The 25018-nt window shown below is 47.3% G+C and overlaps 1 protein-coding gene across 5 annotated transcripts; it reads left to right on the forward strand.

Moving 5' to 3' along the window:
• The first annotated feature begins 1660 nt into the window (after positions 1-1660).
• On the forward strand, positions 1661-24384 carry SERP2 (stress associated endoplasmic reticulum protein family member 2). 5 transcript variants are annotated; one of them, XR_004325628.1, is made up of 5 exons: positions 1661-1939; positions 6662-6734; positions 7897-8062; positions 17238-17293; positions 17404-17418. XR_004325628.1 is itself a non-coding variant. In XM_032496114.1 (5 exons), exons 2-5 carry the CDS (start codon positions 5096-5098, stop codon positions 24057-24059), a joined length of 384 nt encoding a protein of 127 aa, XP_032352005.1. In that variant the 5' UTR covers positions 1681-1939; positions 5035-5095; the 3' UTR covers positions 24060-24384. The 5 variants fall into 5 exon arrangements, 3 of the variants coding, with proteins under 3 accessions (XP_032352006.1, XP_032352005.1, XP_032352004.1); XR_004325627.1 differs by lacking the exon at positions 7897-8062 and adding an exon at positions 23963-24384 and having other exon boundaries at positions 1680-1939; positions 17404-17557; XM_032496114.1 differs by lacking the exons at positions 7897-8062; positions 17238-17293 and adding exons at positions 5035-5155; positions 23963-24384 and having other exon boundaries at positions 1681-1939; positions 17404-17557.
• The last annotated feature ends 634 nt before the right edge of the window (positions 24385-25018 follow it).

Raw genomic sequence — 25018 nt, forward strand, 5'->3', positions numbered from 1 at the left:
AGGGAAACCCTTCTCAGTATCTTTTCCCTAATATTCCTCAGAGCCAGGTCTGCACTCAGCTCAGGCTGGACCTACCTTCAGCCTCCTCTCCAGGTATTTGGACCAGATCTGAGTGAGGGGAGTTACGGAGAGGCACCTTCTGGGTCTCACACCACAGCCAGGCTCAGCAATGTCACTGGGGGAGGGACAGCCCTCTCTTCCCTCCCCACCAAGAAGTCAGCTGTTACTAACAGCACGGCCTAGAGGTGGGTGGGCCTGCTGGTTTGCGGTCCTGTAATAATGGTGGGGGTGTTGGTAATTTTTAAACGGATGGAAACTAGTTTGGAAACGCAACTGAACTTTAGAAAAGAAAAAGAAATGACCGGACTTTCCTAATGATGCCAGGTAGCTTCTGACTTCTCCTGGGTAACCAAAAGCAGCCCCCAAACAGTCTATATTGCAGTTTGAATGACAAGAAATGGGGAGCAGCATAAGATGAGCTTGGCAAAGTGTCCCCAAAAGAGAGAAGGCGCTCTCCCTAACCTCCCACCGACACAGGGGAATTTCACCCCATAAAACCCTGTAGAAACCCAGCCACAGATGCCCGCAAGGGGAGGACTGGAGTGCATTAGCCAAAGCTGGTCTAACTCGCAGCTCTTTTCCCCACCATATCCCACTGTCCCAGATCTTCCAGGCTGAAGTTTCCCCTCTTCTTCTCAACTCTCCTGGTCTTCTAAGAGCTGATTCCAGTCCATTCAGCACACAGAAACGTGAGGGACTAAACCCTTCTTTCCCCTGCTCCCTCACTGGGCAATGTGTAGGGCCCCAGTACCAACGCTTGTGAGTCAGAGAAACTTCCATTTTTATCCCTGTACTGCAGGGAAACTCCCAGTTCAGACTCCTGGGGACAAGGGTGGCTGGAGGAGATTCTAGCTGCCCTAGGTGGGTGGGGAGCCAAACCTGGTCAAAACTACCCACCTCTGGGCAGTGACCACCAGATCCTACCTGGGCAGCAGGCCTGAGGCCTTCCTCCTCTTTTCACTCTCAAGTGATGCCAGGCCTTCCTCCTCTTTTCACTCTCAAGTGATGCCAGCCTGTCTTCCCTGTAAGCCCCACAATCAGCAAAGCAGGAAGGCCTATCCCCAATCCATCCTCACCTCCCCACCTCCATCCCTGGGGAGATCTAGCCCTTCCTGCAGCATCTGAGACAGCTCCTGCCGTGAGTGGGCTTTCCTCGCACAGGCCCTTCCCTAGACCCTCGAAGGGGAGGCTCCTTCGGACTGTCCCCCAACAAGCGTGGGCCCAGCCCTGTCTGATTTGACTTGTCTTTTGAGGATCCTGGGCCACCGCTTTCAGCCCAGTCCTCGGCCAGAGAACAGCGTGGCGGGGGAGACTGGGCCTCGATGGGTCCTGGGCCCAGGAGCCCCCGCCTGCTATGCGCGCGCAAAGCCCGCGGGCGCCCGAACCCTCGGCCCCGCCGCGTTTGGTCGCTGGATGCTGACATTCCGGGGGTCCGAGGGCCCGGGGGGCCCGGGCCCGAGCGGCTCGGCGCGCTGCGCTCCGGCCGCCGGTTGCGGGGAGGCAGCGCCGCAGCGCCCGCCTCGCGGCCGCGCTGGTTAGGCATCTGGGGGGGACCGGAAGGATGGCGAGGAAGTAGGAGAGGGTTTCCTGAGATGAAAGATTACTTCCGTCCGGGCTCTGGCCTCTCTCTGGAGCCGGCTCGTTGGGGGCTGGGGAGCGGGGTGTGCGGGGCTCGGGGGCCGCGCCTTGCCACCTGCAGCGCCCGGGGCGGGCGGGACGCGCTCGGCCCGGTCGGGGGCTCACGCGGGGGCATCCTTGCAGGTGGGAGCCGAGAGCATTTCCTAGCGCCCAAGCCATGGTGGCCAAACAGCGGATCCGGATGGCGAACGAGAAGCACAGCAAGAACATCACCCAGAGGGGGAACGTAGCCAAAACCCTGGTAAGGCGGGGACGGCGCGCTGACCCGGCGGCCAGGGGCCGGGGCGGGGAGGGGCGGGGCGGGCGCAGGGCCGCGGGCGCTGGGCCGGCCTCCCCTCCCCCCGGCCCAGGGCCGCCCCTCCCGCGGGGTCCAGCGCGGTGGGCGCTGAGGACCGGGCTCCCGGGGACGCGGACTTGTGCTCTCGTGGGTGGAGAGGGCACTGGTTGGCCGTGGACCCTCTGGGAGTGGCGGCTGGGGCTCCCACGGAGGGGCAGAAAGGCCTCCCCAGGAGTGAAATGGGCCTTTGCCCCTGGTAAAGACGGAAAGTCACATCCTTAAGGGAACAGTTAAACCAACTGCTTGCCCAGGGGCTTGGAACCGAACCGAGTAGGTGCCAGAATGTTTGTTGAATGAATGAATGAATGAGTGAATGAATAATGGGAGGCCATTTGCCATCTCTTCCTCCCAGGCTTCACCCCCTGCCCTCCATTACCAACAAACACCTTGATAAGCATTTCTTTCCCGCCCCTTTATACTGGTCTTCTTGTACGAACTGGAAGTGCGGGATGAGATTCAGACCTGTCTGCCCCTCCGTCCTCCTATTTTTGTCTCTTCTCCAGTAAGGCCTCTCACCACTGGGCTAGTTTAAAAGCAACATTCCTCTTGTTCATCCTGTGAATTGAGGCTCATCCTGATGGTGTGATCCAGAGCTTTAGAGACTTAATTTATTGCCAGGCATTCTGTACCTCCAAAACTGTAGATCAAAGCTTTATAACAATTTGTAAAATCTACCTTATGCACAGGGTTTCGTGTGTTTTGTTTGTTTTTAGTAAAGCAAATGATCTTCAACAGAAAATGCCAGGCCCCGTGATTCTGGATATTCAGAGGCAGACCTCGGATGAGTTGTTGGGCAGTGTTGGTCTCCAAGTATATGAACAAAGGCACTTGGAATCTACTATCCCAGACCTTCAGTGGAAGTCCGGCTGAAATTTGGGGTTTGGCTGGAAAAGCTTGCAGAATTGATGAGGCAATTGCTCTTAGCCTAAAGGCACGATGCTTGTTTGATTAACTGAGCAAAATGCTGTATCTGCTTTGATTACATCAGAATTCATGCAGAACCAAGCAGTACAAGTAGAGAAACCTTAGGATCAGGTTTGGAACTTTGTATGTACTACAAGCTTAAGTTGTGCTTGACATTCTCTCATTTGGGAGTTAGAGCATTTAGTTGTGTTTGGGTAGCCAAATGCCAATATGCCATTGAACTGGAACCATTTTTCACATAAATTTGCGTTTTCCCTATTTTTACTCAGAAAAACAACTTTCTGTCCAAATTGACATTGAAAAACAATTTTTAATGGATATTAAAACATTCAGGGTTTATATCTCTAGGAGATCAGTTCTTCCCAGGATGTCATACAGACAAGCTGACTTACTGAAAAATTCTAATCATGTGATTCTTTTTAATGAACTAAAAAAAAAAAAAAACAGAGTTCAGAACTCAGTTGACAACTTATCTGACTGCAAAAGTAACAGCAAAACAGAAACTAATTTGCACAGCTGTTTTATCCACTGGGCGTGGTAGTCAGCGTCTGCCACCTCTAGCTTTTCAAGACCACTGGAAAATGTTTAGGACCTGAAACAATAATTATTGGCTCCAAAACAAGAAAAGAAAATGGAAAAATGGAAGGAAAAGCTGTTCAAATATCTAGAAAATGTAGTCAACTCCACTGCAGTTCAACTCCACTTAACTTTCAGAGAAACTTTCAAATTATGTTGAATGTATGAAATGAGTGGATTTTAATACATTCTAATATACCATGCTTTGGGCCCTTCAAAAGTGCTTGGCTCCTATCAGGGGTTTAAATGGTCCTACTAGCTTTGTAATGAAAGTTTTTCAAACCAAACCACAATGTCTGTTTATTTTCCCTTGGTTAGAAGGGCTTTGGGGTTAACCTTATTGTAAATAGATCAGCATCCAAAAAGAAAAATGAAATTATCTTTCAAAAAGAAACACTGTAAATCCTAAATCTCATTTTCCTAATTACAAATCAAACATGATTATCTTTTGGAAGAAGTAACTTAACAAGGGATAACTTGTTCAGAATGCAGTTCAAGAAATGCAGACACGTGAACAGATTTTAACTGAAGATTCAGACTAATCGTTCAGAAATAAACTCCCTTAATTGTATGCAGATGCTTTGGTATTTCATTATTAGCTTACAGCTGTGGAGTGAATCAATGCTGTTCTCCCAGATAACAGATAAATCTAAGACCTAGAGAAAGGGAATAATCATTTCATGATTATGGAGTGGTAATTTCTCCAGAGTGAATGGGCAATTTAAATTTCAGAGTTCCGAGTTGCCCTGTTGGTATCTTATCGCAGGGAAAACTATCTAACATTTTGGAGCCTCCAGGAGTGGCAGACTCTTACTAGAAATGAACCATGTCATTTGCAGGATCTTACTGCTTTTCTTACCTTTCCCAGCAATAAATGCAGGCTTCGGTGAATTGTTCCAACAGATTTGTGCTGGGCACCACTTCCAAAAAAGAGTAACTCAAAGCTCTCAAAGAAAAAAAAAAAAAGAGGATATATTTGTATTATGATCAGCCAAGGTGTTCTTGACTGCTGAAAGTCCCCAGATAATACTGGTTCACTGTGAAATGTCATCAGAAAGGGTTTTGTGTTATATGCTCCAAGCTATGCATCCTGATAATTTGTGTTTTTCTGCAAAGGGAAAATAAAGGACACCATTTGGTATTTGCAGTAGACCAATAATCCATTTACAAACTCCTGAATTCACTTGTTGACTTTGCTAGATATAGAACTAAGTGAATTTTTCATGTAGCATTGGTGAGATGACAGCAACAGAACTGGTTTCTGGTCAACTAAGACAAATTATTAGGAAGTTGGTGAAGGGGAGTGGAGAGGAGTAAATGTCACATTCTGTTCAGGTAACTTGATTTAACACCTCTATTATTTACTTGCTCTGACCTTGACCTGGTCTTAAGTGCCAAAGAATAACACAATAAAGGCACTGGTTAAAGTTGTCATATGCAATTATTTAAGACTGATTTTGTCCTTGTCTAGTCAAAAGAAACCACCTCTTCCCTTTCAGTGTGATTTGCCACCATGTAAGATTCGTGTTGGATGCAAGCTTGTCAAGGACAGAGAAGTGAATGGTTTTAATCCTGAATCAGAGCCGACCTGCCGCTGAAACTTTCATCCATACTTCTCTAGTAAGAAGAATGCAGGACTGGCCCTATCACCAATTAGGAAGTATTAATAAAAGAGACAATATCCTTTCTAGGTCGTGTCTTTGCTCTCGCTGAATGAAGCCATCATTTTTAGTGACACCTGTATTCTTATTTATTCTTTGATGAACAGTTATTAAGCATATAGTGTGTTTAAGTTCCGGGCCAGGCATTGCTATATATTGATACATGAAAGAGAGACAGTGCTTGCCCTTGGGGGGCTTACAGTCTAGTGGACAGACAGATATTAAACACATTATCACACGGATAAACAGTGAGATACAAACGGAGATAAATGCTATCTAGAAGCACATAGTGATACAGGTGCCAAGTGAACTCATTTGAGGTAGAAGAGAGAAGGTTTTCTAAGAACAGAACAGGTAAGCTGAGAACCAAAAAACTGTTGCCTTGTCGATGGTAAAGTGAGTTCTTTAACCTATATTAGCTACAACCTATTTTTGGCTCATGCCAATGGGGAAATATTTAGTGAGTTCTTTACTTTTTTAACTCTGCCTGCTTCCTTTTCATTTGAGAAGTTCCCCACTTTTTAGATGCCTCTCTCAGAAAATACTGCTTCTCCATTGACTAATTTTGATTTTAAGGACCAAACCCTACCTGCACACAGACCCAGAGGGGTTGCAGAGGGACGTTCCTATTACGTCTGTGTTTTGTTTGGGTTTGGGAAGGGCAGAAGGGATGCAGGGCTGGTCCATGTGGGGACCACAGACCCCCGGTGCCTCCCAGGGATGTGGAGATTTCTCCAAACTTTATTACAAAATGCTGTTTCCCTCGCTTCCATGCACAGTTGCTGTGGTCCGTCTGCCATTCTCAGGATTTCCATTGCATGGACTTCCCAATTTTGGGGGCACTTAGAAGGTTTTGAGAAAAATGGCTATACTCTGTGACCCTACCTTGGAATCCACAGATAGAGGAATTCAAGATGAATTTCTTGGAGGAAAATCCCCAGGCTCTGTAATGAGGCAGACCTAAATTTGAATCAAGTTAGCAAACTTTGAGCCTCAGTTTCTCAACTGCAGGATGGAGATTGCCTTGCGTGGAGTTGTGAATGCTGGAAACAGTAGATGCAGGCTGCTTCCTAGTGCACCAGGCATGAAGTGTGCTTTCAGCAAGTGGAAACAATTATTAGTATTATAGTATAGTCATTAACTAGTATTATGGTATAATCATTTTGGGCTCCAAAATCACTATATCGCTTTATGTATTTATACATTATCCGTCCCTAGAACGTTTAAGGACCACCAAGTTCACTGAGTTACAGAGTGTAAATGAGGTTATTGATGAATTTTTCCAAACCTATCTTGATCCTTTAAAATTGACTTTATTTGCCTCCATCTGCCCATGGGCATTGACACTGGCTCTGTCTCCTTCGCAGAGGTGTCCCAGCCCCCAGTACAGTGACTAGTGGTGCTTAGTACAAGTTCCTTCAACGAATGAGCCTAATCCTGCTTTCTCCCTCCCATTCCCTTTTAGAGGCCGCAAGAAGAGAAATATCCTGTGGGACCGTGGCTGCTGGCCCTCTTTGTTTTTGTTGTCTGTGGCTCAGGTATGGGTTTTTTCGCTGACTTTGTATCCCATGGTCTCCTCTGTCCTGTAAAAGCATGTTTTATTCACAAGGCAAATAGAGAAAAAATACACCGATCTGGGATTCAAGTCAATCATTGCCCGAAGGCTTCATCGTAATGGATTTTGATTTAGTTTCCATCCCAGCAAACCAAATATGAGTCCAGACAGTACTGATATACTATCAAATCATAATCATAAAATGATTGCGCTGAGCAATTAAATTGGCTAGCGACACTTTAGAGTTAAAGCTTTCTCTGAAGACCTGGCCTAAAAAGGGCATTTGAACAGAAAGTGGAGCACCTGTCTGCCTGAGATAAATCCACGTTCCAGAGAGAGGGAGAGGCCTTGTGCCTTTAGAGAAGCTGTGCAGAGCTGCTCGATAGAACAGAGCCTGAGACCTGCGCCTCAAGGTTCAGTCACCTGATGCTGGAAGGTGGCAGGTTTGGAGAGCTTTACTTACACTCAGGTTCGAACACGCACACGCACACGCACACGCACACGCACACGCACACACGGTGGAGACTTGACCAAACGGATCATGCAGTTGTTTCTTGTTGATTTGTAACTGGGAGCCTTGACATAATTCCTGGTCCCCATGAGTTGAGTCTCTGAAGGACCAGTGATGGAGGTCCCTTCTAGTAACGAGGTCGGCCTTCAGCCGCTCCCATCCCCCATCACTTCACTGTAGCTGAGGGCAGGGAAGGCAAAGAGTCCACATCTTCCTGCAAAGACCTAGGCCTCCCAGGAAGATGTCATTCTGCCCCAGTGACAAGAGACACCTGTGACTAAAGGTAGATCAGTGCCACTGACCTTTGGGAGACCACTCTTCTGACGAAGCAACAGATCTTAGGAGGAAGGAGGGGCCTGAATGTCTTGGTGCTGCAGTTGCTTGATTCCAAGATAAAAAGATCTTCTACTCAGAGAAATAAGAGTGTTCCTCATTCCCAAAGATGTGCCCTCCAAGGGAATCTTCTGCCCCATATGGGAATTCCCATGTCTGTAACAGAATTTACCCAGCCACTGCTGGGATACTTCAGGAGTGCTCACTCCTTTGAAAAGCCTGTCCCATTTCTGTGTAGCTCTGATTCAATTAGAAACTCTCCTCTCTTTTGAACTACAACATTGTGCTGTCTTCTTAATAGATCAGCATGGACTGTTTTTCTTCGGAATGTCTTGAATCTTTGGATATTTTCAAGACTGCCTAGCAGTTCCTTCTGAAGACTCAACTCCCCTAGTTCTCTCAACCTCGTCCTCATCAGATGTGGTTTCTAGACCCTTCTTCTGATTCCACGCCATGACTCTCTTAAGGTATAGCATTTGCAACTGCAGAAGTTGGTCTAAAAGTGGTGCGACTGCCACAGAGGCAGTAGGGCTGTCACTGCCCTTGATCTCATCACCTGGCTTCTATTAATACGCCCCAGGCTTGCAGTTTGTTTTTAACAGTCATGGCACATCTGAGACTCACATCGGGCTATTGGCCAGCCAGTCCCTACCAAGCTCTTCTTTACATAAACTTCTTGCAAGCTTCAAAGATGCCTCTACCCGCCCCTGCCCCTGCCCCTGCCATCTACAGTTGTCCCTTAGCTGCATCACACATGGTTTTATTTTACTCATGGCCCTCATCAACATTTGAAATGATTTAATATGTTTACTATTATCCATTTCCCTCTACTAGGATATGAGCTCAAGGAAGGCAGTGTTTATCTTCCACTAAATTTTTAGATCCTAGCACAGTATTTAGCACATGGTGAGTGCTTAATCTGGTTGGATGGATGGATGGATGGATGGATAAAGCCAGATATTTCCCATGCTGTAGATATTATGTTGACTTTTTTTAAACCTAATATAAAGCTTCATGGACATTTCTGTTATTGATTTCATTGTTGGTTGTCGACTGTTTTTCTGCAGAGCAGCCATAAAGTCTGGAAAACATAGAACATACATGATAAATGGTTACCGATATTCCTTTATAATGTGCAGTATGGTTAGTGACATTACATGGTATATTCAGTGTATTGCCTTGCATTAGTGATGCATAGTTCAGAGCATTGTGAAAAATTGCAATGATTGCAGCACATTAATGCAGCATCTCCTGCATATTCATCCATGATGCTTAGCCTCGGACAACCTGTCTCTGATTTTCTTCCAAACACAAACCAAACCAAAAAAAAAAAAAAAAAAATCCATGCCTTTATCATGCCACAGAAAAATCAAGAAAAAGCCATCTATATAAAAAAAAGTTGTCAATGTTTTCAGGCTTTATGGCCAACCTGTAGATTGTTAGATCTTGAACCTTGAGCCTTTTATCTAATTATCTTTCTCTTCTCCTTTATGGTTTCTTGAAATTTATTATTTTTCCAAGTCACTGATTAAAGTCTAGACTTGGAGAAGCCCACAGGACACAATTAGCAACAGCTCCCCTCAGGTCGACTTTGAACCTCTCAGCTAAACTCCTGCAAGCAGTCCTCATGTCTTAAGGGTCCCGGGTGCACCCCGGCACTGTGTGGGCTTTGGAAATACTAACTCCTCCGGGGGCAGCGGGCCCTGGGGAGGCAGATAAGGAAGCTGACCGTTGTAACCCAGGGAAAGAGCGCTACGATAGCAGAGCCACCAGAGTGCTTGGCAAGCACGGATAAGGGGTGGTCTGAGTCTGTTTGGGCTGCTATAACAAAACCCCACAGACTGGGTGGCTTCTAAACAGAAGAAATTTACTCCTCCTTGTTCTGGCGGCTGGATGTCAGATGAGGGTGCAGGCATGGTCAGGTGAGGGCCCCCTTCCCAATCACAGACTTCTCCTTGGGTCCCCACCTGGCAGAAGGGGCTGGGGAGCTCTGTGGGGTCTCTTGCATAAGAGCACTCAACCCATTAATGAGGCCTCCACCCTTAGGATCTAATCACCTCCCAAAGGAACTATCTTCTACCACCATCACACTGGGTGTTAGGAGTCCAACGTGTGCATCTGGGAGAACACAGACTATCACGGGGACTTCAAAACCATGCTCAGCAGAAGAGAAAGTTTCCCAGAGGAGGTGCCAGTTGAGCTGAGTTTGAAGGACAAACAGCCAGACAAAGGGAAGGTTATTCCACATGAAGGGACACTGTGTGACAAAGACTCAGAGGCCTGAGATAGTACCCCGGGCTCAAGCATAGCCAAAGCCCAGTCACAGGAATCTGTGAACCCAGTCATCATGCAGCCCATGTTATCAGGGACTAAACAGATACAGAGCTGATTTTTTTTTTTCTTTTTTGGCTTCAAGATACACAGTAATGGGGCCCTCCTGGCTCTGTGCCCTGAGGTAGCATCAGCGGGGGGGTGGGGGGAGCCAGTGAGTTACTTAGTCTGGTTTATTCTTCTCAAACTAGCTCCCAGTATCCATCCCTTACAAAGAGATGAAAAACCTCCTCTAAATTACATTTTAATTAAAATTTTGCCAGGCGTATTGGTTCACAGAGTAGGAACTGTATCTTCCCCCTACGCTCCCTTGGGTAAATTGGGACATTTGCTGACAGCAATCTTTGGGAACCCTCCCAGTCTCCATTCGTTTTTTCTGGGATCAAGAACATTGTCTCTGTTGGCCTCTCTGTAGATTTGTCCAGGGGCCTGGCCTGGGAGCCTGCAGGGCCTGGGGATTTGGACTTTAACTGACTAAAAGAACACACCACATCCCCTGCCTTCGTGTCCAGCGTTGTTCTGATGATGCTTCTTTAAATCTTTCTAGTTAAGACCACTTGGCTTCTGTGGAGAGGCTACACACCGAACGGGAGTTGGGTCATCTTAACCATCTCTACCCTCTGTTAACATGCTCCATGATCCCCAAGCAATGGGCCCCATCCCTTTTTTAATCATAAATAAAAATAATCCACTACTACCCCACCTTTTTGTTTTCTTTTTCTCTCTCTCTCTTTTTTTTTTTTTTTTGTCAGCTTTGACATTTTTCCACCCAATCTTCAGCTCAAGTCGAGTACTGTTCTTACAGAAATGTGTCCCTCTTCTCAGTTTGCCCTTGGTACTGTGCCCTTCCTTCTGTCTTTGTACATGTCCTTTTCTAAACCAAACATGCCTTGAAAAACACAATAGCTCCTTTAGATCCGTCCCATTCCCACCTCTCTGGGATCAGCTTATCTCACAGCTCCCACTGTTCCTCCCGAGTTTCTCCCTTTTCAGAGTCTAGGGCCATAAACTCCTATCTCTCTATTCTCTATGTTTAAAAAAAGGCGATTCCCTCAAGCCTAGCCATCCTCTTTATCAGTTCCTCTGCTTCACGCCATGAGCCTTGCAGGTGCCTGGAGGATGGAGGCCCCTTCTCGCTGTCCTCCCTCTGGCTCTGTTCCGGTTCTCTAACACAGAGCAGGAGAGACCCCCTCACCTCACACCCGGCCGTCCGCCTGGGCTGGGCACAGCAGCCCCTCCCTCCTGCTCTTGCCCGCCAGGCTCACACAGAAGCCCCCGGACTTTCTGCTGGGATTTCCCACCTCTGCAGACACACGCCTTCCTGTCCCCGTCCAGTATGTCTCTCTTCCTTTGTCTGGGGTCTACCAGACACCAGGCTTGCATTCCATGTCACCGAGTCCCAGGGACACCTCGGCGGTCGCTCGCCCTCTCTGCGGTCACGTGGTTGGTTATTCATGTTTGGTAGATCGTTACACAGGCAGGAAAAATATGAAGTCTTCTAATATTAGTAAAGGCGCTGACCGTGGATCTGATTCTTCCTCACTCTGTTAACCCAGTCTCGTAATTCACGGCTGCTTGGGCGAGCTGGTCTTTTTAGAACTAGGGTCAGTGTCCCGAGGGTAAATAACTATTCCGGTCAGGCAAGTCATAAGGAATGCATGTTTTATCTCTCGTCCTAGGATCTTCTGGAAAAGAATGAAAGCTGCTGAAATGTTGACATTTTAAGTATATGCTCACTTATGGGTCACCCTTACTCCATTTTATGTGGGAAAACAAGTTAATAAGCCTCCAAGAGGTTATGGGACCCCTTTATTATGGGGAGTGACGTGTTCAGCAAACTCTTGACCCCGTCCCCCTCGGCCGCTCTCCGGTGGCCTCCCTCGTTCTCCACACGCCTTTCACGCCAGCAGCGCTGGTGCTGATGAGAGCCAGATGATGGAAAGGAGGGAAGAGAACCCAGGGGAGCAGTGAAGGTGCAGCACACAGACACCCCGAGACCCCAGGGAATGGCCACCCCTCACCAGGAAGTCACCAGCGGCCCCCAGGGTCCCAGTCCAGCCCAGGTCCATGGGTGTGAGCTCTCACACGTGACCCCATGGAGAGGCAGTCAGAGGATGTCATCTCAATCCTAAATACATCCCTCCTCAGAGGAAGTCAATTTCCACTTTCCAGAATTGTAAAAGTTCTCTAAGGCAAGACACTTCTTTGAAAACTGACCAGTGGGCAGTAAAAGGATAAGAGGCTTCAGAGGGGAGGATAGTTTTGGACTCTGCCAGATGTGGGTTCAAAGCCTGGATTTGCTCGGGATCAGCGGAAAAACCTGGGGACACGTTCATGACTCTCCCTCTGTACTGATTTCCTTATTGATCAAACGGGGAGAGTAGGACCCCCACCCCCCACCCCCTGCCCCAAAGGTTGTCCTGGCACTGAGCGGTTCCAGGGACGTCTTAGGTGCTGGCCCACAGCGAGCTTGAAGCCTGCAGCTTCAGTCACCACCTCCTAGATCCCCATCGCCCTCGTGGAAAGTAGTGGCACCAAAAATGGGACTGGTGAGCTGTGGGCTGTTTAGGCTCTCATCCTCCCAGGCTGTGCCGTACTGGGCACGCTCAGCCACGCACCGTGGTCTTGATCTTCCAAAGAGTTTAAGCCCCACCTCTCCACTCCAGGGAGGAGTGTGAGCAAATGAAGTGATAACACTCCAGGCATGTGAGACTATGTTCCCACGAGAAAGCATCGGGATCATGCAGACCAACCCACGCGGGAGAAAGGAAGCACCCACAGGCAGACTAAAATCAGTGAATAGGGGTTTGTACTTCAAGTTGAATGTGAGAAATAAAGTGTCAATTTCATGCCCTTAAAGCAACCCAAAGGCACCACTGTTTTGCTATTAAAAAAAAAAAAAGAAAGTTTCCTTTGTGAGATACAAAAGCCTTGGGAACAGGGTGTTCTTTTGAGACACAGAATTGTGCATATAGGACCTCTCAGGGCCTTATCTTGCTTTGTCTGATTTAGTTTGGAAGCTAGCCTTTGTGTCGTTAATATTATATACATTCCGGCAGAAATCAAAAACCTGTTTCTCAGTCAAATACCTGTCCTGGGTCCCCTTGGATGATTATTCCAAACAGACCAGAAACTTCTCTTGTTCAGGTCTTGGCCCGGGACTTTGTTTGGCTTGAGCCTTTTTAACTGGTTACGTTTATTTGTCTTTATTTGATCTCCTAGGACCCCAGATTCACACTGAAGCCCCAAGGATTTAAGCACCCCACCCCCAACCTTCTTAGAGACCTGGCCAGTTTTTTTCCCTCCTGTTTTTATAGAAACATTATCTTCCGTTCCTGCAGGCAGTGGGGCTCTTTCCAGATAAGCAGCTCATCCTGGCTCTCTGAGTCCCCAGTTTTGAAACCTGCCTCTCTAGAGAGCTTTTGATAGCTTCTGAAGAGTACTTGCTTTTATCTTGAGACTCAGAGACAAGCGTGACCTGGAATGTCCATCTGAGGCGGCAGAGATGCTGTGACACAGATATGACAAATGCTATCTGCACGGGACACTTGCTGTCTGCGTGCGTGTCCCCAGACCATGGAGGAAGCCCGTCCCACTGCGCCTGGAGCCCTCGCCCCTGATGTTTTCCTCTCCCTTCTGTCCTCAGTTTGTTCGTTCGTTCGTACTTACTTATGTTCATTCGTTCGTACTTACTTCATTCGTTCTTTCTTTCCTTCTTTCTTTCTCTTTCTTTCTTCTTTCCTTCCTTCCTTCCTTTTTCTTTCTTTCTTTTCTTTCTTTCTTTTTAAATTGAAGTAGTCAGTTCACAGTGTTGTATTAACTTATGGTGTACAGCATAGTGATTCAGTATTTCATATATATATATTCCTTTTCATATTATTTTTCATTATAGGCTATTACAAGGTATTGAATATAGTTCCCTGTGCTATACAGTAGGACCTTGTTGTTTATCTATTTTATATATTGTAGTATCTGCAAATCCTGAACTCCCAATTTATCCCTCCCCACCCACTCCATTCCCCTCTGGTAACCACAAGTTTGTTTTCTATGTCTGTGAGTCTGTTTCTGTTTTGTAAATAAATTTGTCTCATTTTTTTTAGATTCCATATATAAGTGATATCATATGGTATTTTCTTTTTCTGTCTGACCTACTTCATTTAGTATGATAATCTCCAGGTCCAACCATGTTGCTGCAAATGGCATTATTTCATTCTTTTTAGTGTTCCATTGTATAAATATACCACATCTTCTCTATCCAATCATCTGTCAATAGACATTTGGGTTGCTTCTTGGGCATATATGTGGAGGAAACTCTAATTTGAAAAGAAACACGTACCCCAGTGTTCACAGAAGCACTTTTTACAATAGCCAAGACATGAAAGCATCCTCAGCTCTTCCAAGAGCCTTGTGGGGAAGGACTCTGAGAACTCCAAAGCTCCAAAGCTCCGTGGGAAGCCACCTGCTGTTGATCAGGACTCTCTGCCATGGGGGGAGGGGATAGCTCAGTGGTAGAGCACGTACTTAGCATGAGTGAGGTCCTGGGTTCAATTCCCAGTACCTCCATCAAAAGTGTTTTTAAAAATAAAAATAAAAAATTTTTAAAAAGTAAGAAATGTCTGTCATGAGCATGGTAGTGACAGCAGGGTCACCAGGGACATCCCTGGCCTACCCTCTTAACAGTGTCAGTGCCACAGTGTTCCTAGGGCGACTGTCTTCAGCATTTTCAGCTTTCCTCTTGGACTAGAACTTTCACCTGGACTCTGAGACGAGGTCTTTTTCTTCACATGCTAGTGCATCACACAGTTGGGTTGTTTAATGCGTGCATCCAAGTTTTTCTGATCCTGTGGTACCGCTGACCTCTTCCGAGCCCTGGTGTGATCCCGTACGTGGACGGGAAGCAGTGATCTGAGAGAATCTCCTCCATCTTCATCCCTCACTGAGGCTCCAGCTGGGATCAGTGGAGCCACCATTTAACACCATCATGTTTGATTCTCAAAGGGAAACTGACACACCAGCCACACCCCACTTCCCTCCCTCAGACTGTTTCTCCCTCATCCATCCCCAACTTTCAGTTTGACTTCTCTCTCTCTGGCCAGGCCGGATACTCCTGTCCTAATTAGAGATGGTGCCAGTCCTAGTGGTTCCTGAAGCCTGGGTGGTCCTGACACTGATGAGCTTATAGCCCCCATCAAAGGGAACCTCCAGGGTGACAGGATCAACAGTGACTGCTACTTCCTTCATAGTTTTCTACATTTTCTAGTTTTGTCAATGAGCATATTTTACTTGCATAATCAGAAAAAATAAGCATATTTTAAGAACAAAGCATCTAGACTAGTGGTTTTAGCCCTTTCCTTTTTTTTTTAAAGCAGCAGAACTCTTTGTTCAGATCTCCGAGGGAAACAAACGAAAGAGCAGCTGTTCTGGTTGAAGTGGGATCTGCCATGTGTGTGTGTTTGTGTCTGTGTGTGCATACATGTGTTTATGTGTCTGTGTGCACGTTTGTGTGTGTGTTTTGTGTTTGTGTGTACTGCCTGTGTGTTTTTGTCTGTATGTGTGTGCATATCTGTTTGCGTGTCTGAGTGCATCTTGTGTGTGTGTATCTCTGTGTTTGTGTGTGTGTGTGTCTTGTGTCTGTATGTGCGTACATATGTGTGTATCTGTGAGTACATCTTTGTGTGTGTGTTTGTGTATCCGTGTGTTGTGTGTTTTGTGTATGTGTGGGTTTAGGGGGTTCCTCCTGTGTTGCCGGATATTCTGATATTTTTCACCCCCAGAAGGGAAAACACATCTGAACCCCCTTTGTCCAGCAAATAGGAAATTGTGTCCGGCCCAGAGCTGGCCTCTGTGATTAGAGTGAATGCCTTTCCCGAAGAGCCTGCGAGGTCGTCCAGCACCATCAGCTGGGAGTAGCTGCCCTGTTGCTGGGCAAGGATGTTCACTTTGTCTGTTGGTTAACAATCTGTCCTCTTCTGTACCCCATGGGCACTCTGCCTGGGGGAGGGGGTGGGGGCGGGACAGATGACGTGTCCCAGACAGGACCGGTTTTCAGGAGAACCTATTCCGCACAGATAGGAAGAAGCGATTCCCTGAGATGTTCGTGGCTGGCCCGAACTCCTCCCCGCCTCCCAGCTTCCTGTTTCGGATGGTCCATCCAGCCCTCGCCCTTCCTTACCACGCTGGAGGCCTCTCCATTTCTGGAAGGGCCCGGGCCCCTGCCCTCCTTGGGCCTGGCTGCTTTGTTAAGGACGGTGCGGAGGAGGGAGAGGGCTGAGTCACGTGTGTACCAGCTCCAGGGCCAGCCCCCTTGGGTTCAAAACACAGCTGTGCCGCCTTGTCCAGGTGACCCACGCCCACCCTAAGTCTCAGCTCTCCCTTCTCAAAAGGGATCATACTGGCTGCTGACTTCCAGCACCCCCAGGGAAATCCATCCGCGGGTTAAACGAGACGATGCGTGCCACATGCTTAGTGGAGTCCTGGAAACGGTCTTACAGATTGTTGTTGTTGTCATCATCGTGTTGCTGGCCCTTAGTCAGCATTTCCCAACCCCCCTGGCAGGGTTCTGACCAAGATTCTGAATGCTTCCCTGGAAAGAAGGCTAACCCTTTGACCTTTGTGATGGCGAGAAAAACGCGTAGAGCATGGCTCTGAGATCAAGGAAGCTGCTGGAGCCCCACCCAGGAGCTCCCGTCCCACCTGGACAGGCAGAGGGCAGGGTTTACCAGCCAGAGGGCAGCTTGTCACCTCTGCAGGGGCATCTGGAGCTGGGACCTCCTCTCTACGTCTAGAAAGAACTCTAAAAAGCAGCCTGTGGGGATGAACAGGGTCTATTCACCTGACTGTTTTGGCTACCGTTTCTTTACTACTTATTATTTTTGTTTATTTATTTTTTTGGGGGGGAGGGAGGTAATTAGGTTTTTATTTATCTATTTTTAGTGGAAGTACTGGGGATTGAACCCAGGACTTTGTGCATGCTAAGCACACGCTCTACCACTGAGCTGTGCCTTCCCCCTCTGAGTACTTATTATAATGCCAGGCCCTACAATTATATTTTCTCTTCTCATCACACGTTACGGTGCTCATTTTTCCAGATCACAAAATGGAGGTTTATAGAGGAAATCAGAGAAGAGAGCTAGGACCAAAACCTACACGCCAAAGCCCAAAAGGCTCTTTCTTACCCTGCAACCTTTCTCTTACCATTTCACCCACAATGCTATGGAGCAGAAGGTTTCCACCAACTTTAGGCCTGTAGCATACGACTATGTATTGAAAAGAAGCCGTGTTAAAACATCTCCCTCCTACTTCCCCTGCCAGGAAAGGTGCATTGTCCAGAGGTTCCAGAGGTCCGGCCATCCTGGGCCTGCTCCCAGGTGGGTAAAGCCATGGTCCGCCTCTTGACTGGGCCACCGGGGTGCTCCGTCACCTTGCTCTTTTCCTGGACACTTGCTCCAGGGCAGATTTGAATTCATCGTGTTTGCAGGTCGACCGCATAAACACTGGCCTTTCCTGGAGAAACCCTTCTGTTTCACCACGAAGGAAAGACTGAGGACATGCCTCTGCTCTGGAACTCCTGCCTCAGGATCTGAGATGGACAATCTGGAAAAGATGTCTCATCAGCCATTGGCTCCCTCAAGGTGACCAGCAGCCTCCCTTGTCACGTGCTTCCCTCTGCCCTGTGCCCCTTGGACCATTCGGGTTTGCGTACGGTTCCTTTCTCGGAAGAGTGCTTCTGCTGTCTGCCATGTTAATGTGGAGAGAGAGCATCCCATTCTTTGCGAATAATATCCCTCCTTTTAACAGTGTTCTCCTGCCCTCGCCTGACCCTGGCTCCTGCTCTTTCCTCCCCTTCCATCTCTGCAGAAGCTGCAGGATATGGCATCTTGCCTTTGACTTTCTTTGTGCTGATTCTTACGGAGACATTAACCACCCGCCTTGGCGATGTCTTGTCTCCTAATGTTTCTGCTTGTCTCTTGCAGGGCCCATACTTTTCTTACCAGTGCTTTCACTTTTTAAAAAAGTTTTTAAATGAAAAAGAATCAAAGGGATGTGATTTCTAGAGTTGCCTTATTCTCCTACAGAATCTGCCTCTGGCCTCTGTCTTGATCTCTCCTCTCAGCAGCTTCCTTAAGCTCTCTTATCATCAACCCTCTACTTTCAATAAATGCTGTTTCCAGAAGCCCCCGTTGTCTGGCTGGAGTCCAGTTTTCTGACGGTCTCCTAGGGGACCCACTTGGGACATCCCTGCATCCTTCTGGCACTCCCAGTTAGCAGAGGTGGGTCCGGCCCCAGGGAAAGAGTGGAGGGGGCTGACAGCCTTAAGGAGTTTATGTTGTCATGACTTTGCTTCTCCTCAAGGACTGAGCTCTTGGGACAACTGAGTCTCAAGGTCGCCATTTGCTGCTGAATCTTTTGGTTTGCAAAAATGATCCATTGAGGTTTTTAAAATGTATTTTCCTCCATGCTCTTTGCAATTTTTCACCTCCAGTCCTTTAATAAGTATTGACTGAGGACCTACTACGTGCCAGATGCTGAGCTAGGCCTAGGGGTGGAGCTGCGGGCAGAATCGTCCATGGTCCCTGCTCTCCTGGAGCTTGTGGTCTAGTGGGGAGGAAAGATGAGTCAATCAAGTAATTCTGCTAAAACATGTCCAATTTCAGCCATGAAAATGTTGGAAGGAGAGGCACGGAGGGCTGTGAGAGCAGGTGCAGGCAGACCTCGGAGATACTGCTGGTTCAGCTCCAGATCACTGCAATAAACCCAGTTTCACAACAAAGCAGGTCATATAAATTTTTCAGTGTCCCAGTGCATACAGCGGTTATGTTTAGATTGTACTGTAGTCTATTAAGTGTGAAATAGCATTATGTCTAAAAAAAGTGCAATACTCAATTAGAAAATACTTTATTGCTAAAAAATGCTAACCATCACCTGAGCCTTCAGCAAGTCGTAATCTCTTTGCAAGAGTAACATCAGCGATCACTGATCACAGGTCACCGTAACAAATATAATAATAAAGTTTGAAATATTGTGAGACTTACCAAAATGGGACACAAAGGCACGAAGTGAGCAAATGCTGTTGGAAAAATGGTGCCAAGAGACTTGCTCAATGCAATGTTGCCACAGACTCTCAATTTGTAAAACAAACAAACAAACAAACAAAAAATGCAATATCTGCAAAGCTGCAATAAAGCCCAGCGCAATAAAATGAGGTGTGCCTGTAACACAAAGGGCTGCCGTGCTCCAGGTCAGTGACCAGCACCTCAGCATCACCTATGAACTCGTTAGAAATACACATTGTCAGTTCCCAGCCCAGATCCACTGGATTAGAAACTCTGGGGGTGGAGCCCAGCATCCATTTTCACATATCCTCAGGGGACTGTGATACACAGGTTTGAGAATGCCTGCTCCAGATGGTCAAAGAAGGCTTCTCTGAAGAAATAACTTCTGAATTACAGAGAAAAACTAGTCAGTAGAGTAGGGTGGGGAAGTATTTTAGATACAAAGAATGGCATGTATGGAAACCCAGTAGTAAGAGCAGGGAGCTTTTGAAACATGAGGGAGTCGTGGAAGAGAGAAGAGTGGAGAAGGTGGGTCTGGGCCAGTTGCTGGGGCCAGGAGATGCAGGTCATGGGGGCGTCATCAAGGATTGGGCAATAGAAAGCTTCTGGTGTGCTGTAAACACAGGGATGTTTTGCAATCTCACTTGCTTTTATTTAAAGAATAATTCTAGCCACAGTATGGAGAAAGAATTGAAGAGGAGCAAAGTAGACCAGTTGGAGGTCATCGTGGGAGCTGGGGAAAGATGGTGATAACTTGGACTGAGGTAGCTTCTGGAGGGATGGAGAGAAAAATGCATGATCAAAAGCTTATTCGGTAATGTCCACACATCTTGGTCATCCATTGGAGGTGACGATGATGACTCTGGCAATTTTGGTTTGCATGTGAGACGGAGGAGGATGATGCCAGGTCTGGCAGTGGGAAGAGATCGTGAGAAGATCCTGTTCTGTTTGATGTACCTTTGAGCCACCTGTGTGTAGGTATCAGTTACACGGGGGAAGGTGTGCGTCTAGCGCTCTGGGGAGAGGTCAAGCCTGGCAGTATGCATTGGTGAGTCATCAAAAGCTGAGTGGCAACTGAAATTGTGGGCCAGATGAGATCACCTGGGAGAAGGAATGTGATGAAGGGAAGAAAATCAGAATGCTCACTGAGGAACTTCAACATTCTTGTTTACTGGGCAGGTGGAGTTGGGATGACTCCCATAAAATGAGTTGAGCTGTAAAGAACCGAAGAGAAGGAAGAAAACTAGAAACCAGGGGGATAGTGTGTCACAGAGGGCAAGGGAAGAGAGAGTTTCAAGGAGGCAGCACTCGGCGATGGTGAGTAGGGATGTATAGTAAGAGGCAGCTGAGGATGCTTGCTGGATTAAGTGACATGGAAGGTCATTTGTAGCTTTGGCAAGAGCTATTTCAGTGGAGTGAAGAGAACAGAAGCTAGAATGCAGTGGAGCGAGGTGGAAGTGGAAGGTAAGGACGTGGAGAAAGTGAATACCATAGACAGCTTCCGGGAAACGGTTGTAAAGAGGAAGAGAGGGCACCTGTTGATGGGAGATGTGGAGTCAAGAGGATTGTTCTGGTTTGATGTTTGAGTTGCAAGGGCTTCTTGCACGTAAAAGCCTAAGAATCTCATTGAAGGAGGATGGTTGGATAAAAGAGAGAGGTGACTATCCAGGGTTACCGAGGACTAGCACCCTCAGCACAGGTGGGAGAGGGCAGAGGCTCTGGGGTTCTGTGTGCGTGAGCCTGGATTTTTCTGGACCTCTGTGACCTGCTGATCTTGAATGCCCACCATCCCTCTTTTCTCCCCATCCCCCTTCCCTGCTGACTCGCCTGCCCGCAGCCCCTTCCCTGCCGCTGCTCAGCTGTTTTCTCTGCTTTGTTCACCCACTGTTAAGCTATTAACTTGTCAGGGTCTAGACTCCCCACCTTCTTTCCCACTTTGAACCCACTCCTGGCTCCTTCCCCATTCACCGCCTAGGAAAGTCAGCAATGGGGAGGCCCGGGTTGCTCTGTGCGTCATTCCTGGCAGGCACACAGAAGTACAGTTAATATAATTGGTATAGGAATTTGAAGGCTTCTTAAAGACATTGATACAACTGAATAAGGGATAATAAAACCCAGCCTTCTCTCCATTATCTTAGATGTGGAGACAAATGGTGAACTTAAAATCGGCTATATTCAAAGTAATTTCTCCAAGAGGGTTCAATTTTAAAGGGTCACCTACAAACTTGTTAAGGACCGTTAGATTTTTACGTGTTAATTCATGGATTCAATTAGGGGCAGGAATGATCTTTAATGAGTTTTTTAAGCAGACTTGCAAATAGGTAAGTTGTTTCAATAGAAGTGTTGCTACTCTGAGACAGGCAAATTGTGTCTAAGATTCTTAAGAGAAATTTGCAGCAGTTCCTTAAAAAGAATTGAGTGGCTTTATCCTTACCCAGCGCTTTTGAAGTCATGACTTAACTTAATGAGGTATGATGGACCAAAGCACAGACTCTTTCCCATTCATTGACCTGCATCTTGCTGATCAGGATTTCTTGTCTAGAAATAAAACTCAGGGAAAAATGACATTTTTGAGCATCTGTGATGGGCAGATCTTTTACTTGTGTTATCATATTTATTCCTTGCAATCCTTTGAGATACAGATGACCTACAGTTTTATAAATAAAGGAATCAGGGCTCAGAACTATTTAGTGAATTCTCCAAATTCACACCTCTAGAGGGTGGCAGTTAGAGCTTGAGCTCTTGTCATCATGCTCATACCTCATACGTGGAGAGGCAGCAGCCATTGTTGTAGTGGTAGCAACGGTAGTCATAGCAATAGCTCCCAGGCATCCGATCTTCTGTGAGTGAGGAGCCTCCTGTATTGTCATCTCGTTTAAGTCCTATATTAACGCTGCAAGCATCATGGTCCTCAGTTCACAGAAGAGGAAACAGGCTTGAAGAGGTTAAATTATTCATGCAGTCACACAGCCCTTCAGGGAACATGGGGGGCGGGGAATCAAACCCAATTCCCTCTGGCCCACAACGTTCCCCTCTAAAGTAAGCTTGTTTGTCAAGATTAGGGATGTTTTCCTGATCCCAAGAACAAAGCCCGAGGCATGGTAGATGTAAATATTTTTTTCCTAATGTAGTTGAATACACAGCTGCCTCCCAGCACTTCTGTGGAGCCAGAACACAGAATGTTTATTTAATTTTTATTCCTTGTCAGCTTTGGTAGAGGAGGGCAGAAACTTCCGGCAGGCGTCTACATTTTGGTGAGGTACTTTCTCATCTGTCTAGCAAACTCTCCTGTCAACAGCCAGCCCAGAATCCAGAATAAGCCAAGAAAAACTCTAAGCACAACCAGAGTTAACTATCACAGCATGTTGGGTTAACTCCTTTACTGTATCGAAGAGAGGAGTCCTTCCGACCCTCACACAGAACTGGTTGACTTTAATTGTACACGTAGTTCCAACAGTCTTTGTTTTCAACTGAGTCTACAGAAACATAAAAACAGAAGAGGGCTCACTGCAGATTGGTGTAGTAACACCAGAGATGTGACCAGAGATAAGAATGATTGACACACACACACACACACACACACACACAAAATGGTGAGAAGCAGAATGAGAACCTAAGTAGAGCCAACCAGAGCCATTTTGGTATCAGATCAAACACTGTGCGTCCTCAGTAGTAACATTACAGCAGAGCCGCACCAGTTATAATTTTTTATTATAGTCACCCTGGACATTCATAAAAACATAATATTAAATCATGTTTGGTATATGTCCAATTTAGGAAAGTAGTGATGATACATACAGTGAGTTTTTTAGTTAAAAAAAAATGCATTAGTGCTTTACCCTTCAAATCTAGCTATTCGAGGAAGATGCCCTGGGACCCTCTGTGTGATTTATTTTTGTACCCCCGAAGCACAGTGCCTGGCACACAGTGTGTTCTCACTAACATTAGATGATGAAATATCAAACAGTTTGGTTTTTGAGGGTTCTGGGGAGTCTGCTTCACTATGGTCACTTAGGAAGCAGCGTTCCTGGGTGTATTCCAGGATGACTTCATGAAAGAGAGAAGGGGTAAGACCCCCCGAATGCTCCGTTTGTTGTTTTTACACATGATTACATGCAATGATACCCAGCCTCCCCTGAAAAACAAAATCATTCTGTACATGTTCGTTGTGATTGTCATCATGACTGTCTTTATCATGATCGACCAATTTGTATATTTCACTTCCGGGGAGGATGTGGAAAAGGAGCTGGGACTCTACTCCGCTGGAACACATTGAAACCCCAAAGATCAAATCAGGCTGGGAGCTATCTAAGCAGGTCTCACCAAAATAAGCGGGGGCGGGGGACGGGCATCCCAGGAATTACCTGTGGGCTACAGGCTACCCACCTCTCCGATCAGGAAGGAGTTCCACTTAGTGAAGATGGAGCCCTGAATAAGTCGGTGTTACTCTCAGTGCATGTTAACCTGCATTTCAGAAAGTTCCAGGCCGCCTGAAGATGCACTCGTATCAAAGGTCATCGGCAGCCGGGGGGGCCCAGCTCCGCGTGTCTGCTCCCAGCACCTGGCCTGCCGTCCAGTTCAAGGGCAGCTTCTTTTCCAGGTCACAGCCATTCTGAAGAGGCAACATCACTGACCTGTTATATGGAAGCCCCGCCCCACTGCTCCAGCCCCAGCGGACGGTTCTGGGGAAGGGGGCCAATGCTCTCAGCGCCCGAGGGCTTGCTGGCCCTCACTCCTGGTGGAATTAGCAGGAGTTATCCATAAATCCCCGAGGCATCCATCAGCAGACAGGGCAAGGCTGCCTTTTTAAAGAAGTTCACTGACCTCTTGTTAACTTAACTCCTTGTTAGGAAATATCTAATCAGCTATGTGCTAACACGCCAGGGGCCCGGGGGGCAGCAGAAGCAGAGCTTGTGGTGGGATTGGGTTTCCAGCTGTGTGCTGTCTGGTGTCTGAGCCGTCTGTTTTGTTTTCCTTGTTCAGCTATCTTCCAGATCATTCAGAGCATAAGGATGGGCATGTGAGCAGGTTTGACACCGCCCCCTCCCGCTGGAGGGTGGAGGACCACTTCAGCTCTTAGCCGGGTATCTGTGGGAAGCCAACAAGCCACCCAGAAAAGAAAAAAAAGGCTCCCTCAATTGTCCCCTGATCACTTCATCGTGGATGTCAGACCAAATTGCCTTCTCACAGGACATCTCGGTACATCCATGTTCTCGAGCGGAAAGGACCTTGTGCTTTGCAGTTGGCAGGGTTGGTGGCTCCCCGAGTGTCTGCAGTGGTTTCGCCTTGGGTTTCACTGATGTGTGCATGGGGGCCTCTGAATGATCACTGCTTTACTTTCTATGGATACAATCTCTCCTCCACTGGGAATTGCTTTTACAAATAAATGTCTTTGTTCAACTGTGTACCACGCATGGGTTCCAGTGAGAAAAGCGAAGTGAAGGTGATGTCAGGCTAGCTCCAGGGGGTGGGCGGGTGGGGGCACTAGATTCTGTCACTGGGGAAGGGCAGGGAACCAGGGCTAGATTTACCCAGATGGGCTGGACACCCTCAGGGTCTTCGCCTGAATTGCAGCCCTTGGGTGGCTCTCAGGACCTTGAGTTTTCCACATGCTTGGCTTTTTTTTTTTTTTTTTTTTTTTTGTCTTTTGGGGTTTTTTGTCATTTTTTTCAATCCAGAAAAGGCATCTACAATGTGTGTTAAAGTGTGATTAGCCCTTATCTTCTTTGTGGGCTGCCTCGGGGCTTGATGAGCCACTGATGTCTGAGGCCTTTTCGGGAAAACCATCCAACCTCAGGCCCAGCCCTGCCCTGATGTAGAGCATGGGGCAGGCAGGAGTCCCGCTTCACTCTGGGTGGTCGGCTGGGAGGACAGCAGGGCGAGGCCCAGGGCTGATGGATGAAACCCTCCTCTCCCTAGCCAGCCTTCCCCACAGCCTCTCAAAGTGTGGGCAGCCTGCGGCCCGTCTCTGTGCGTGTGTGAAGGGGGTGTGTCTTAAAATGCAGGCTCCTGGGTTCCACCTCAAGACTGCTAAATCCA

Source organism: Camelus ferus, chromosome 14 (assembly GCF_009834535.1).
Source record: "Camelus ferus isolate YT-003-E chromosome 14, BCGSAC_Cfer_1.0, whole genome shotgun sequence".
Lineage (NCBI taxonomy): Eukaryota > Metazoa > Chordata > Mammalia > Artiodactyla > Camelidae > Camelus > Camelus ferus.